This window comes from Polyodon spathula, chromosome 39, assembly GCF_017654505.1.
Source record: "Polyodon spathula isolate WHYD16114869_AA chromosome 39, ASM1765450v1, whole genome shotgun sequence".
Taxonomy (NCBI): Eukaryota; Metazoa; Chordata; class Actinopteri; order Acipenseriformes; family Polyodontidae; genus Polyodon; species Polyodon spathula.
This window is the reverse complement of record NC_054572.1, coordinates 2,717,571-2,734,925: the sequence shown is the minus strand read 5'-3', so window position 1 is coordinate 2,734,925 and position 17,355 is coordinate 2,717,571. Positions and strand designations below refer to the sequence as shown.

Here is a 17,355-nt window from a genome sequence, read left to right as displayed (position 1 = left end):
CAGTTCTCTGCTCCAGTGTCACAATCCTCACACTGTCTGTCAGGCACAGGTCCCTACACTGCTTTGTTGTTTACATTTCGGCAAGCTATTAAAAACAAAGTCCATCAGATTTCTATTACATAGGGTATATAAACACGCCTAATCTTATCACTGTTCAGTTCTTGTGTCAACATTGGCAATCTTTCAGGGCACCTGGTTTGGCTGACTAAGTTGCAGTGTGTGTGTGTGTATTGAGGGCGGCACCCCTCTACCTCTCTCTCCCAGAGTATATGGTCCCCTGTGGGTAATTTCCATTTGTTTTTCAGCAAGCAGACAGAGAGTCATTCTGCTGCACTGCACTCATTTTATTTAAAGCGATGCTGTCATGTTCACAGGCTTGGTCACCAATCTCGCTACGTTTGCTTTATCCTTATTCATTTTATTAAAATAAATAAACCTGATTCCTTGCATCATTTCCATAACAAGAGGCCTATATAGATGTCAGTGGTTATTTATAAAGGCAGGAATGGTGCACACACACACGCTGGAGGAATCTCCTGCACTGCAGCTCTGTACAACCAAACACAAGCTCACCTGCACAGATTCCTCCAATGCTTGTATGTAGTTTCACCATTTCCAGATTACGCAGTACTCACAGTATTTCCTCAGAGAATGCTCAACAAGTATTATTTTACAGTGCAAGAAACAAAAATAAAATAACATACAGCTCACATTCTACAAAATGTAGATAATCCCTCTGCTTTTATAAAGCTCTTTGAAGAATTATGATGAGAAATGACATTTACAGACGTCCATATTTATCCACTTGTGGTGGGGGTATGCATGTAAGAGGGGATGTAGTCTGTTTTTCTGCATGTAAGAGGAGATGTGTTCTAAGCGCCCGAGTCATTTCCTTGTTCTCCCCAGGCGAGTTTGACTATTTTATAAGTTTGCATCTCAATCTGTCCACAGCTCTGCTCATGTACTTATCTTTTAAAAAGCTTTCCTGTTATTTTCACACACACACACACACACATCTTTCTGCTTATTTTAGAAAAGGGGATTGGTATAGAATATCTGTAATAAAGAATGACAGACGAGTTCCCTGGATTCTCCACAGTACACGACGCCAGTGCGTCTGTCAGCCTGGCAGCTGTTTGCTAATATCTGTGCTGCCTGTCAAGAGATTTCATTTCTCCGCTGTTCTATAATACTTAATACCAACAGGAACAATGGCGTGCCTTTCCAATGACAGCCCTGGCCTCCTGCAACCTGAAACTGGACAGGGCGGGGCGGGGTTTGGAAAAGTGAAATTCCAAACCAGACCTGGAATTGTTTTTGCCACTTAGGAAAGAAGAAACCGGGCCGGTAACAAGGGGTGAAAGTTCAGCTGCCCACGTGCAGAGTAGCTGCATCACACATAGGAAAGGCCACCTTGGCCAGACCCCCAGCACTGCTCTATGATTATTCAGCAGACATCCAATTAGAGACAGGAACAAAAGCAGAGTTGAACGGAACAACCCAGTGAATGGTTTAACACCGCCTGGCCTCATTAAAAATCTATAATACTACAGCGTATAACACTGATGCAAAATACCCTTTACACTATTGTACTGTGTTGCTATATTTCTTTACTGCACAATACTGTAGCTACGCAGAGCTGCTATTCAAAGAGGACAATGGACTCAATGAGACAGAAGCCAACTTCAGAGAATGAATGTGATTGTAACCGAGACACATCTCATCCACTGTAGGTTTAAGACATAAAGCTATTTACATCGCAAGCAAGTTCCTTGGACGATTGCTTCAGAACCATAAAAAAAAAAGAAATCACACACACCCAACCTGTGATGTACAATGGTTTGTTTGAAAGCGCCACTGTAACTATCAACCAGACTGATTGTCACAGCAGACAGAAGCTGGGGAACAAGTGCCCCTGCTTTCCGGGCTGCTGGAAATGTAAATACAGACGAGCAAGCAAGCTGCGGATTTCAAAGTGTTATGAAAACCGCATCGAAGCAGCAGCCCGGGGACTGCTTCAAACAAGCAGGATGCTTGGAAAGTGGAAACGGATTTGTTTTATTCCTCCTGTCTCCTGCTCTCCGAGCAGACGGGAGTCGAGAGACGAGTGAAGAAGAAAGCGTTTAAAAACAAAAACAAACCAGCATCGTCCCCGTCCACTGATCTGACACCCTTCGAGCCGTCTAAAAGATTAGGTGGTTTTTTTACTCCTTATTCACTGTGTTTGATGTTGTGGGCTGTGGTGGTGTAAGCCTCTTGCCAGTTTGTCATTGCAAATGAGAATTTGTTCTCACTCGACTCATCTGAATAAACTGATTGATTGATAAAGTAAGTGTTTTAAAAACCCACCTCCTAGCAAATTACTTAAAAAACTGATCAGAAGTTTTTTTCCTACAAGAATTTCCTATACTTATATATTGATTTGTGTAAGGTCCCTCTGCTTTGAGAGAATGCTGTAAGGTCCCTCTCATCTCCATCTATTTACCATTTAGCTTAAGAGCGCATAGAGCAAGCACTGGCAAAAGCATTTCCTCTTTGCAAATGCAAAAATGCCAACAGTGGCAAGTGGACCCTGACGGTCAGACCCATGCGCATCTCGTGGCCTTTTGGGAGAACAAAGGCAGGGAGAGCTCCATTCAGCTCCTTTATTTTCTCACATTCATTTCAAAGGCAGCTGCATATCAATGAGCCTTCTTTTCCACCCTCTGTGACGTCGCGCAATAGACCCCTGAATGACGGAACCCAGAGATGTCATGACAGTACGGCAGGGCAGACAATTGCACACAATTACACTGAAAGCCAACCTTGATAAAAGGACAGCCTTCTCCAGGAGTGGAAAGGACTTTTTGATCTCCCTCAGCAGTAGTGTGACCAGCCAGGCTTTTTAAAGATCGGAGCATCCTCTTCCACTCCCCCCTCACTGTACAGTCACAGCATTACAAGCGCTGAAACGTCACTCACTCAAAAAGTCAAGCAAGTCTAGCCTTATTTCCATGTCATTTACTCGTGTCGTTTCTACAAATGAACTGTATAGTTGGAACGGGTTAATGTTGCATTCTGTAAAATGACTACATACATTCAGCCCGCTGTATCTAATGCGTTTATCTCTTTGTTGCTTGTGCCGTGCAAAGCCAGGCTGGGTTCTGCTTGCAGAATGTTATCCTGGAGTCCAGCAGTCTAAATTAAACAATCAAAAACACAGTACGTTGTTAACATCCTGGTGCCCTACCCAGAACAGCAAGGAACCGACACGTGTTGTCTATTCCTGGGTTTAAACTTCCCAGGGGGAGCACATCAGCCAGTTTACTCCATCACAGCTGAGAGGACTGCCCATAAAAACAGGTGAGCTGGCTAATGCCATTACAATCCCCTCAACCCAAACGCTTTGAAAAGCACAATGAGGGTCCCCCTGAAAAAGTGAGATAGTCCCATTACCCCACACTAAAGAGGAACTGGAGGGACACGTCATCCAACCCAAGAGGAAAGCAGCAGTGTTTCAACAAACTAAAATATCTAGGGTTTCTTTATTGGCAGTTATCTATCACTGGCTATAGAAAACAGGAGCCATGAAAACAAAGCTTACCTGTGCTTTATTACACTTTGCTATGCTTTTACTATGGTAAGCTTTTAGAAGTGAAATCACATAACTAAAGTAAGAATTCTGTTTCTCTTTCTGTTCAGCAAAACTTCATCATTTACTGCAGGACCTGCGAGAGGCGCGGAGAGTAAGCGACAGTGCTGAGCATTAGAGAAGGTGGATAACGATCAGCATCTCAATGGCAAAGATTAAAACAGAATACAAAAACAAGGGATAGAAGAGGAATTCCAGCAAAGGAGGGGGTGCAGATGTGTGTTTAGAGGACACAAGTTTACAAGAATTAATATCCGTTATAATTAACGTTTCAGGTGCATTCGGCCGGTCTTTATACATTTACATGTCTTGCCAAATGCCTTTTTATTTAGGGTCAAGACAACACAAATAAAGCAGAGGACAGAAGGGATTTTACCCAAACCATACATAAACCCAGATCTTGGTACTGTTACCCTGCCACACACACACACACACACAATATTATTTAATTCTGTGGTTTCCATAGTGATTCCGGACAATAAGGGCACAGCAGTTAACCCTATAAATTGTTTCAATTGCAGCCCTGTCTGTTGAAATCAGGTTTATGAATGCATGGCCTCTCTACACTTTCAGCACACAGATAACCTCTGCTCTCCATTGCCAACCCCAGCAACTGTTTTGTTGACTGATAGGTTTGCTGTTAATCATGGTCTGGCTTTCATGAATGCGTACATCACTCTCAGCAGACCGGTTCTGGATCAGTTTGCTTCAATGCAGCCAGCTTTTCCACTGCCCTCCAAGCTGAACCCTTTGCTAACATGCGGCAGGACCTGCATAACCACTTTAAACTGGAAAGAACCGGTTTTCAAGGTCGTTAGTAAAGGGGTCATTAATGAATAAATAAACCAACCGGGGCTCAATTTACACTTTTCTAATTAAGCAGCAGTATGGTGTTAAGTCATATCATTTACATTAACACTGATAAAGGCATGCATAGTTTTACTGTACCTTGGATTTATCATGTATAATTTGAGTGCTTAACGTTATTGATAGGGTACTTTGCGTCTCTGAAAACACACAGTGGACTCCGCGACACAGGGCGAACTGGAGAATAGCATGGGCAAATAAACACGGTCCTGCGAGGCTTTTTGCAAAACCGGCAGTTCCTTAAATTATAAATCAGTTCACGGGAGGGGCAGCGAGGAAGCAGCAGCTGCCAGAGCCACAGGCAGAGATGTTCAAGACAAAACTGAAAAGGTGGATGAACTTGAACACACGTGGCGGACTCAAAACATTTGTCAAATTGGCTGTCGTGTCGACGCAAACCCCACAGCAAGATTCCCGAGACTGAATAGATGTGCGTCAATGGAACCTATTAATCATTAAAGCACAACCCAACTGGAGATAGCGCCTTCTCTCCCAAGACAAAGAGAGTCTCTTGAACACCTGCTTCAATACAGCAACCCACTGATATGTGCTGGCAATCAAAAGACATTCCTGGAATTCCCAGGACACAAAGGGTTAAGATCTTTTTACGCCTTACTAGAACAAAGTCATTTCTGGACTAGAGCACCAAAACAGAACTGGAGCAATGTCAGTTCTGGGTTTTTTAAGCCAATGGAAAATATTGCTACGCACTTTCATGGTCTTTCTGTACCCTTGGCCCTGCATTCCAACTAACCCTGAGCAGCGGGTTTTAAAGAGAGAAAGTCAGCAGTGCAGCTTGCCGTAAACTCCCATCTTGAGACAGACCCCCTTTTCTTCTCCGTGCCCCAGCCTGGTCTGCTTGCACTGGCCTTTCTTATTCAAATCCGCGGGACAAAAGAGGAGAGGCAGCGTTATTCACTGTTAAGCTGTGTTGTGTAAAAGCAATGGGAAAGAAGAACTAGCAGAGCCGGGGGAGAGAGGGGCTCCATTAATTACACCCCCCCCCCCCCCCCAGCCCCACCTCCCTGCTTCCAGTGTCTTTATTCTCAGTTACCGCCACAATCATCCGCTGTTCTTTGCAGTTCACCAGTACAATGCCATCCCCCCCCTTTGTGTAGTACGGCCAACAGCTAGCCTTTCCATTGATCCAGCACAGCAATTTTACAGCAGGATTGATCAGCAGGTCATAGTGTATGAGACCTTGTCACTATCCCTATTCCATGAAGCCAAGCGGTCACATTAGCATTGCTGCTGCACATGGCAGCTAGAACATGAACACCTGCCCCTGTGCTTAAAGGAATGGGTTTTAGGTAACACTACATAAAACACAGAACCTGTTCACACACTAGGAGTTTGTGTGACTCCTTTATATTCCTCAGTGCACTATTCACTGATTAAGAAAAAACCCATTTGAAAATACTACCAGGTTGCGACTTGCAATGGCTGCAACTGATTCGCAAGGGGAATCTCTATTGCTGAATGCTCTGCCATTAAAATAGATCTCTGTTAAACTAACACATTGTCCACAAAGGCAAAAAGATAACCAGATGCATTAATTCCATGTTGAAGAAGGGGCTTCCCCTGGGAAGAATGCCGTCTCTGAGAACCGGACCCTGAGGCGGGAAGGCCGGGTGCTACTCCATGAATCTGCAGTACAGACACTGAAAACTCAGCTCCTCTCAACACAAACACTGCAGCATTTCGCAGGCCAGTGATTACACAACACAGACATTGAAGAACTGCTTCAGGGAGAATCAGCAATGTGAACTCTCACTTCCTCAGCGCTGTGGAAATAGCACTTCTGTAACATTAAAAATGCATACTGAGGACATGCTCAATTATCACTGAAGCAACAGCGTCAGGATCGGGAGAGACACTTTAACGAGTCCTCTCTCTCTCTCTCTCTCTCTCTCTCTCTCTCTCTCTCTCCCTCTCTCTCTCTCTCTCTCTCTCACACACCTGTCACTCATTAAAGACTTGCTCTGCACCACACTGACACATTTAACTCTTCACAAGATTGCAGGGATGCTCCCCACCTCCCCGCCACTCTGTCCTCTAAAACAACAAGCTGTTAAATAAATGATCTTAAACACTTTCATCAAGGGCTCCCATGCAATTAAACAGGAGCTGGGGGACTCCCACACTGCGAGCTGGTCCAGTCAGATACTTTACATGTCGTACTGTACACTTGATAACGGGAAAGCGACACCGCAACAAGCTGGCCGTCCACAAACAACACAGTGCACCTTCAAGACAGCTAACAGGTCAGCGTCAGTGAACAGTACAGAGAGCATTACACATGGACAGTCTTGGAGAAATCTGACGTTAAGCAAATGAGACTTCCATGGAATGAGCACCTTTAGTTTCCCGTGTAGATGATCACAGAGATCATATAGGGCAGGATGTACACATGTTATGCTGCATGTCACCCCAATAAAGCGTCCTGGTGCAGAAACTGTGTTTCAAACAAACCCGAATTGAGTTTCTGAACTCGGGCAGGGATCATTCAGATTTCAGCTGATTCCAGTTTTGGCCCCATCTGATCAAAACACGGCTTCAGCACCGCTTCCTTCCACTTTCCTAAAAAAAAAAAAGAGAGAAAACGAACTGCACACGAGCTCTGTCAGGCCTCCAAGAGCCATCAACAGGGAGGTGCTGCATTCAAGCAAGCTGGGCACGTAGATGGAAAGGAGCCCTCTTCTTCATTGCACAACTCAAGACCCAGTCATTTTATTAAACTGCTTGCTCCCGGGGTATCAACAGTTTTTGATTGTCACTCATTTCAGTTTAAACAAAATCTACAACGGGTCATCTCTGAGGCTGCTTTTAGCCGCAGGGTCGAGACGCTGCTCAGACATTGCTGCTGTGTTTGATGTTTTAGGATTGATGTGTTTTTTTTTTTTTTTACTCTTTATTCATTGTGTTTGAGGTTGTTTGCTGTGGTGCTGTGAGCCTCATGCCAGCTCGTCATTGTAAATGAGAATATGTTCTCAATTGACTCACCTGGATAAATAGAGGTTGTGATTGACTGATTGGTTCTTGTCAGTCATGGCTTGTGTTTCTAGAACACTGAGCTATACTTAACCTTCGTCCTTCAACTCCCAAAACAATAAACCCAAAGAGACCCGTATAAGAAACTAAATCCAGCATCAAACACCTCAGCAGGTGCCTTCATCAGTGCACTAGCCAAAAATGCTTTATCTGCTCGACAGTTAAAACATCCTGTATACTTGCAATGTAAAAACGACAAGCTTCAAATACTGTGTGCTGCCTTTCTGGGGTATAGATCTACTCCCCTCCCCTGGACTAATTAAAAAACGCTTTCTTTAAACAAGGTAGGGTCTAAAACACATTGAGCTGTGCAGAAGTACCCTGCACCAGGACTGAACCCAGAACCAGCTCCCCTTTGATGTTTTCCTTCAGGTTTAATTCTAGCCCAATTAACATGGCAATTCTAATAAGTGTTTTTGGCAGGCTTCGTTAAAAAACATGATGATCAGCACTGCCCACAGAGGCCTGCAGCAGGCTTCAATCTACAACACAACAGTAAAAAAATAAGAAGATTTCTCTGTTCAAACTGCAAGCCGATCAGAGGCAGGCTGATCACAGAGAGGTTCATGAATCACCTGCCCCCTGCCCGCTCCACACCAGCCTGGTTAAGCAAAGTGCAAACTCTATCCCGAGGCACTTGGGAGCAGAAATAAATGCAGAAATAAAACGCTGCTGTGAATCACTGATCCAGCACCTGCTCAAGCTCTCTTCATCAGTGCGTTTCCCTCTGGGAAATCTTCCAAGTGCACAAGAGATAAAAACAGAAATGCACCTACAGTTACTGGGCGAGCAGTTCTGAATATCGTGGGTCTGCTGGTACCGTACTGTCCTTTGGGGCAGGGAGGGTATAGCAATGTTGGGACTGTGTGGATCTGACTGAAGTAAAATCATGTCACAGCAACAAGACTCATCTCGGTATTTATTCTTTTAATGTGAAACCAATCTGCCTACTGCAGCCACACAGTCTCATAGGCACTCATATTCCACTATAGTGAAAGCCAGAGCAGAAAGCTGGCAGAGTGCCTGTATCTGTACAGTATCACACTGGACGGGTCTGGGCGCAGAGCTCTCAGTGCAATTCTTATCTGTACTGCACAACGGAAAGCGCTCTGACAGTCGCCATGATATACAATTATATCTCCTTCAAACAGCTGGGGGAGGGGGGAATCAAGCACAGAAATCAATACAGCCCCTAGCTGAGCCCCTGATCGATCAGCCAGGCAATTCCAGCTTTCCAGCTCGGACTGAGAATCGACCTGCTTGCACTGCTCCTGTCCATCATCACTGAAGCCCATCGATTGGGTTTCCGAAACAGCAAAGCGGGCAGTGAAGGAAAATAAAGGTATAGCTGCCACAGGACTTCACAGATCAACAATAGAAATGCAGGGATGAAGCAAGACTCCTATTGCCTAGTAGTTCCATCTATTCCAGGTTTTATTACAAGCTGTACATCTACTTCATAAACTGCAGCTCTCTCTATCTGTGCATGCTACTTGGTGGTAATTGCAATACTTATGTTGAATTCATGTTTTCAGACTGAAGAAATTAAAACGAAGCCATGCTTAAGGGAACAAGCTGGTAACCAACATCCGGTAACCCTACTCTTCAACTCCCTGGCAAAGCAAACTAGATGAAGGAAAGGATTAGTTGAGCAGACAACGAGGGCATTGAGGGCCCTGTGTGACTCAAGTGACTAGTTGAATTCCAATGCGATGACTGTGGATGAAATTACTGGCAACTTACCTGCGGTATAAAACACACATGGTTGTTAATGGGATTGTAGAGAGAAGACTAGCCAGGCAAGGTGCTGTTCTCTTCACAATCCCAGCTGCACAAACATCACTTACTAATCTCTCACTACAAAGCTGCTTACTTATATTAGGCAGGGATGGAAATAAGACTCCCACTGCATAGCAGTCCGATCCATTCCTGGTTTTACACCGGAGCTTTTTACCTATTCACTGGGGCTAATCAAGCACATATCAAAACTGGAATGGGTGGAACTGCTATGCAATCGTATCTCCATGCCTGTTAGGCAAATAATAGAGAATTAAAAATGCCTGAGTGACTAAGGGTCACTGAAAGTGACGTTACTGCTGTGGCCCCGAACAGCTAGTTAAGCAAAGAAAAGCCCCCTGTGTCACCTGTCACCAGACAATGCCTGACAACACCGTTGTGTATCTTGCATTTGCTTTCCAAGCACTTCCGAATGTCCAGCAGGATGCTGAGGTGTTCTCTCAATGGTTAAGTGCTGAACCGCATTCTTGCAAACGGCCAGAGTGAAGCCTCAGCAGTTTGGTTTTTTAAAAAGGGTTTTAGTTGTGTAAGAGCAGGTAGCAGGAACCGTGAACACATCAAAGGCTACCGCTGTGCTGTGCGCTGGAAATTAAAATGAACTGTTGCCAGTCTACTCATTTATTAGTCCAATAAATACTCTCTATGCTCACATCAGCCACCTCCCAAGTTCTGCTATATGGAAACTGAATTCCAAAAGCAAACAGTGCCCAAGGTAGGTAGTGTAACAAGCATGCTCCCTGCCTGGGTGTCAGTCCACACAACCCCCATTCACAGTGCAGAGCTCTGACCCAGCAGAGCGGTCCCAGTCTGCACACAATAGCTTGGACTGCAGTCTTTGTTTCACAGCCAGCCTCATCGCTGCTCCCGGCCCCCAGCCAGCTCTCCTGAGGATAATCTTTAGAATTCCCACAGGCTCAGATTCATTAGCATAAAGAAGCTTACACTCCACTGAGCTACTCTCCGTTACACTTCAGGCACTGCAGGCACCTCACCCTCCTTCATCACTAACACAATGTATCCAGGAGAGCTGCAGGCACCTCACCCTCCTTCATCACTAACACAATGTATCCAGGAGAGCTGCAGGCACCTCACCCTCCTTCATCACTAACACACTGTATCCAGGAGAGCTGCAAACACCTCACCCTCCTTCATCACTAGCACACTGTATCCAGGAGAGCTGCAGACACCTCACCCTCCTTCATCACTAGCACACTGTATCCAGGAGAGCTGCAGGCACCTCACCCTCCTTCATCACTAACACACTGTATCCAAGAGAGCTGCAGGAACTTCACCCTCCTTCACACATTGCTAACACGCTCATAATGGACTCTTTTATTCTCCAAGGATCCCTGCAGCCAGACCACCAGCAAAACAGGATCTAATGATTGTGTTTTATAGCACAGTGCAGTACTGAGGAGAAAGCCAGTGAAACAGGGTCTCATGATTGTGTTTTATAGCACAGTGCAGTACTGAGGAGAAAGCCAGTGAAACAGGGTCTCATGATTGTGTTTTATAGCACAGTGCAGTACTGAGGAGAACGCTAGTGAAACAGGGTCTCATGATTGTGTTTTATAGCACAGTGCAGTATTGAGGAGAACTCCAGTGAAACAGGGTCTCATGATTGCGTTTTATAGCACAGTGCAGTACTGAGGAGAACGCTAGTGAAACAGGGTCTCACGATTGTGTTTTATAGCACAGTGCAGTACTGAGGAGAAAGCCAGTGAAACAGGATCTCATGATTGTGTTTTATAGCACAGTGCAGCACTGAGAACACCAGCGAAACAGGATCTCATGATTGTGTTTTATTACGAAATTTTAAAAGGAGAAACATATTCAGGAACAAACGCAACAAAACAACATCAATTTCAAACTAATCTGGAGGGCTGTGAGGGGCAAAGTGTATCAAAAGCTGTTTTGTTGTCACCATCCTTCTGGTTCACTGCTTTGCTACTCCATCAGACTCCCCTGATTTTATCAGACCGGCACGAGAACGATCCATCTAGAATTCATAGGACCTTATTTGTTACACAATAGACATGCTTGAACTGAAACCGGTTTCAGAAAGATATACTAAGCATCTGCATAAGGCCTTTCAGTTTTGTTAAATTAATAAACTGTGTATTACTTAAAATAAAAACAGATGTAAACGGCCTCATACTTGCAGCTGTGCTGTGAGCCTGCTGAAAGGTCTGTGTTTGCAACAAAGCTTAGTAAATGAGCCTCTGGGAAGGGAACACATTACATGTTTGCAAAAGCTTACCTCTCGGTTGTTCACTGTGCAAAAAGGGAGAGGGGAAAATAAAGTCAAGTGCATATCTTAGGTTTAATTTAATCTTTCTGCTAATTGCCATTCATCTTTAAACCAGGACTCCAGCTGAAGACACAAGCAATACCTCCGTGAAGCAACAGCTCAGTCTGCGCTCTTCTCTCACAGTATACGATTCTGCAGGAGTATAACGCCACATTGCAAAACGATTGTGTTCCAACATCAAACTTACACTAAGGGGGGGGTATATCACAAACTGTGGAATTACCAAGAAAAAGGAAATGCAGCACCAGTGAAAATACTAGCATGTGCAGAGTAATACAGGGAGGGAAATAAGACTCCACTGCATAGCAGCTCGATCCATTCCTGGTTTTACTGCACCTGAGCTTGTTACTTACGCACTGTGGCTAAACCAGCTCATAGTAAAATCTGGAATGGATGAAACAGCTATGCAACAGGAGTCTTATTGCCATCCTGGTATTAATTTGGTGAACATGATTGCTGCATGTTAGTGCGTTACAAATAAATTACGGTTGTAATGTAAGTTTACACCAATATTTAAACTTTCAAGGTGAAGAACACGCTCAAATCCACTAACTCTGTTAACTGTACAAAATGACACTGCCCTGAAGCTCCACATACACAGTAGCTAATATCCACCCGTCTGATTCTCAAGTGACAGAAAGATGAACTAGAATGAACTACAAGCTCTATTTACACTCAAACCTGAAGAGGAACAACAATTAGGATCCATCAGGAGAGGGGCCTGTGATCCACCTGCCCAGGCCTGCCAGCTCAGCTGCTGGTTCTATAATCACCAGCTCTCCAGTGATTGTGGGGCTGGGAGCAGCAGCAGCACACAGGGCTGGCCTCATCACAGGGGCACCCCAGCAGCAGCTGAAGGTGGCAGGAACACTGGGCTCCTAATTGTCAGGACACAAGCACAGCTGCTCCCAGACAGGGCCTCAGCTTGAACAAAGCTTCTCGTATTGATCGCCCAGCATTGTTTTGTTTTTCATTTCCCCCCACATCTGTTATTGAGGGGGGCGGGGTGACAACTTTAAATTAACAAGTGACACGCTGCTTCAACCGTTAATTCACCTGTAACGAAGAGGAGGCATACCAGAAACAGGAGCAGCATTGCTGATCGCTCACGAAAACAAAGTAAACACTACTTCAATATTGCTAAAGCTTAATTACTGGTTTTCTGTATAAACTTTGGCTGGTACTTTCATTAGTCCAGGAAATACAAATGCAGACAAACTGCGGACAGAGCAGCTCCGATAACGAACCTCATCAGAAATAAATGTTAAACAGCTCTGCAATAAGATGTACGTCTAACAGCCAGAACTTCAAAGTCTTCAACTGCCAGGATTGTATTTGAAATTTGAATTGGTGTAAGCACTTTGAAGATAAGGCTTATAAAAGCAGCCTTCATGAACACAGTCCTTACCTGACACAGAGACCCTCATGGTGGCTTCCAGGGGTCTGTTGCTGTCCAGCGAGTCGCTCAGCTTGATCTCCCCGGTGGTTTCGTTGAGGATGACCAGGTTCAGCTCGTTTCCCAGCTCAAAGCTGTAACGCAGCGTGTCGGAGACGTCGGGGTCGCGGGCTGGGATCGTTCCGATCACCCCTGTGGGGAAGCTGCTGGATTTGTTGGTGACGTAATTGTTAAAAATGATCTCAAAGTTCTTGAGCACGGGGACGTTGTCGTTTCTGTCGATCAGTTTGATGTGGACGGTGGCTCGGCTTACCAGCGGGGCCGAGGTAGCCTGGACCACGATCACATACTCTGACTTGGCCTCGTAATCTAAATCCACAAGCGCGGTCAGCTCCCCGGAGAAGATATCCAGCTGGAACACCTCCGGGATGTTTCCCTCCACGATCTGGTACATAATCTGAGCGTTCGTGCCCTCGTCTGGGTCTGTGGCGGTTATGCGGGCAACAACCAGGCCTATCGGGCTGTTTTCTTCCACAAAGATGTCGAACTCGTCCTTCTCAAAGACAGGCGGATTGTCATTCACATCAAGGATGGTGACCTGGATGTTTATTGGGGTTTTCAAAGAGGGGAGCCCCTTGTCCACTGCGAAGGCTTGGAGGTTGTAAACTGGCACGTTTTCCCTGTCCAGTCTCCGCAAAGTCCTGACAATGCCAGAAGTGGATTCGATAATGAAGTCGCCGTCACCATCGTCTCCTCCCTGGAAGGTGTAGAACACCCTGCCGTTCAGACCGGAGTCCCGATCGGTGGCTGAAACTTGCACCACGCTGGTGTAGGCAGGAACGTCCTCAAACACAGAGCCCTGGTACTGGTCCCTGAGAAACAGAGGCGAGTTGTCATTCACGTCATTGACCAGGATCTCCAGGTAGGTAGTGTCTGATTTCTGTGGAATGCCGTTGTCTTTGGCAGTGATGGCTAAAGTATAAGACACCTGGTCTTCATAGTCCAGCTCCATCTGGGTTGTGACTGCCCCGCTCTCAGAGTCAATCTTAAACTGGGGGATACTGTCCTCCATGAAGTATGTGATTCTGGAGTTTTCGCCAGTATCTTCATCAGTGGCGCTGATGATCACCACAGTGGTGCTGACCGGTCTGTCCTCATTTATATTGACCGTGTAGTGGGAGCTCTGGAAAACAGGCCTGTGGGTGTTGGCATCCGTGACGTTCACGTAGACCTGGGCGGTGTCAAACCTGGTGCCGTCCGAAGCAGTGACAGTCAAAACATACTGCCTCTCCAGTTTATAATCCAGAGGCAGAGCCAGGGTGATCAGTCCGCCCCCACTCTGGCTGGTGATGGAGAACCTGTTCCTGGTGTTCCCGCTGGAGATCTGGTAGGTGACCACGCTGTTAATGTCTTTGTCCATGGCAGAGATGGTCACCACGCTTGTGCCGACCGCCGCGTCCTCGTTCAATCGCATGTTGTAGGACTTCTGGGTGAACTCCGGGTTGTTATCGTTGACGTCCAGGATGGTGATGCTGACGCTGGCGGAGGAAGACATTGGGGGAGACCCATTATCCTTGGCCTCCACCCCGAAGTTATAAAAGTCCATAGTCTCCCTGTCCAGCTCCACCGCCACCACAATCCAGCCGGTGTTGTTGTTGATGGCGAAGGGGAAGTCTGGGGGGGTTTCGATCAGCCTGTACTCCAAGCGAGAGTTCTCCCCCGAGTCGGCATCGATGGCTTGTATGTGAATGATGGAGTAGCCAATGGGAACGTTCTCCAGAACCGTAGACTGGAAAGGGGTGCTGACAAAGATGGGCGCATTGTCGTTGACGTCCAGCACCTGCACTGTCACCAGCCCGCTGATGTTGGAGAGCGGGGGCCTCCCCCCGTCCTGCGCCCGGATTCGCAGGGTGTACTCCTTGTTCATTTCATAGTCCAGCTGGCTGACCACGTCTATCTTGCCACTCTGGGCGTCAATGTAAAACTGACCCCGCGTGTTGCCGCTCATGATGCTGAAGTGGACCAGCGCGTTGTTCCCCTTGTCACAGTCTGTGGCGGTCACCTGCAGGATCTCCGTAGTGGGGGCCACATCTTCTGGCACTTGAATCACATAGCGCTTCTCACTGTACTGGGGGGCATTGTCATTGTCATCCTCCACTACTATAGTGACCGTGGCGGTGGAACTGCGTGGCCCTGGGTCCCGCCCTTGATCATTAGCCTCCACTAGCAAGTTGTAGGACTCCACCGTCTCCCTGTCCACTGGGCCCCTGGTTCTGATCACCCCAGACCTGGGGTCTATCTCAAACACCCCGTTGGTCCCGTTATTATTGAGGATTCTGTACAGAATGTTGGAATTGACAGGGGCGTCCCCGTCAGTGGCCCTGACTGTAAGAACTTCATATCCAATCTCCAGGTTTTCCCTCACACTTTCCTTGTAATCCTGCTGCTCGAAGACAGGGTCGTGGTCATTAGTGTCGCTGACTGAGATGGTGAGGGTTGCCATGGCCGTCCTCCGGGGGGTGCCGTGATCGATGGCCGTCACCCTGAACACGTGGGTGTCCTTGGTCTCCCTGTCCAGCTCCTCTGCAGTGCTCACCCTCCCGGTTTGGGGATCGATAGCAAACAGATTGTTAGATCTGCTGTCAAACAGAGCGTCGATGGAGTACTCCAGTCTACCTGCCTCCCCCTCGTCGGGGTCCACAGCTTTTACAACTACCACCACTGTGCCCCCTGGCTTATTCTCGGGGACTGAGACCTGATACATCGGTGGCTGGAACTGAGGGCTGCTGTTCACATTCCTCTTCCTCCGGCTCGCTATCCCCGCTTCTGACACGGCTGCCCTCTGCAGTAACTTTTCTAAGTGCTGCTGTCTAAAGGATCCCAGCCCTAACCTCAAATACAGGGAAATGCTGTGCGCCCCTGCCCGCTCCCAGAACCACGATCTGGCTGCCTGACCTGATCCTCTCCCGTCTACGCACCTGTTGTTACACCGCAGACCCAGCTCCACCAAGGCGTTCCGCTTGAGACAGAGCCCTTCCGAAGCGAACAGTCCCCCGCTTGTGTAATAAAACCCTGAATTCCCAGCCACCTCGCAGTGCAAGCCGCAGGTATCCCACGATTCAGGTAAAAGCTCTCCGATTCTGAATAGCTGAGCCCCGGGTGTATAGCACGCATTTTGGTGGTTTCTGGTGGCCAGCAGACTTATGATATCCACGTCCCGTTTCGTTTTCCTCTTGTGTTTGTTGAAGCAGTTTCTACCGTGTACATGCACGTCGTACCGGCTGGTGACCAGGTGGCTAAAGCCGGGGGAAGCCGGGTCTCTGCAGTCGGCCGCAGTGTAAACAGTGAAAGGGTTGCTCGGGAGCCGGGCGCAGCTCAGGCGATGCGAGACAATGATGGTCCCAGCGGCAGAGTCCGTCTCCAAAAATGTCTTTGTGAATTTCGGCGCAATCACCTGGTCCAACGTGCAAGTCCTACCAGAGCCCAGACTTACTACTGCGCTCCCCGGCTCGGCATTGTCGCTGAGGTGCACGCTGTAGCTGTCCGACAGCGGGGCGCAAGCCAGCAAACAGGTTAACAGCAGCACAGTCCCCTGGAAGAAACCCATCTCTCCGGGGTAAGGTTGTCCCATCATTACAGCAAGGTGCTTCAAACTTTCCTCCGTGCCGGCCTCCGCTGCGTTTTATCCATACTGTGACTGTAATCCACTTGGAAAAGAAAAAAAAAAAGGATAATGCGGCTCCGGTTAACTAGTAATACACAGACACACTGTATCCTAGCTGTGTTGTGTGTGAATGATCCGCTCAAAATGGCTCCGACTATTCCCTGTAACTTGCAGGGCAATTCATTACCATAAACCTGCTTCAGAGAGAGAGAGAGAGAAGCTAGCAACAGCTCGGCTTGCCCAGGACACATCTTAAAAGGGCAACACCGTATTTTGGGGGGGGGGGGGGGGGGGGGGGGGGGGGGGGGGGGGGGGGGGGGGGGGGGGCCTTGTTGTCAAGTCGCGACTTGTAATCATTTGGATGATGTTTACAGTTATGCATAATTTATTATAATGTGCTATTATCACCATTGCAGTGTAATTCCAAACGCATTTAATACAGCGCACATGCATATACATTTTCAAACTCAATTTGCAGCTTTAAATTCGTTTGCATTTCTTTTTTGAAATAAGAAAAACTTATAATATGCCGTAAAAAAGTCATTCAACTAAGAAAATAAGACAATGCGGTCTAGGTGCACAGCAGGGAGCATTTCTTAAAAGGGCAACATGACACAGCCGCATCGGAACGGGGGCCA

The 17,355-nt window shown here is 46.9% G+C and overlaps 1 protein-coding gene across 1 annotated transcript in view; it reads right to left on the bottom strand.

Moving 5' to 3' along the window:
- LOC121304691 (cadherin EGF LAG seven-pass G-type receptor 2-like) overlaps positions 1 to 16,910 on the bottom strand; it is a 73,121-nt gene extending 56,211 nt beyond the window's left edge. Inside the window, exon 1 of the mRNA XM_041235973.1 lies at positions 13,066 to 16,910. Coding sequence (XP_041091907.1) covers positions 13,066 to 16,687 — 3,622 coding nt within the window. The 5' untranslated portion in view covers positions 16,688 to 16,910. The remainder of the gene's footprint in view (positions 1 to 13,065) is intronic.
- Between the last annotated feature and the right edge of the window lie 445 nt (positions 16,911 to 17,355).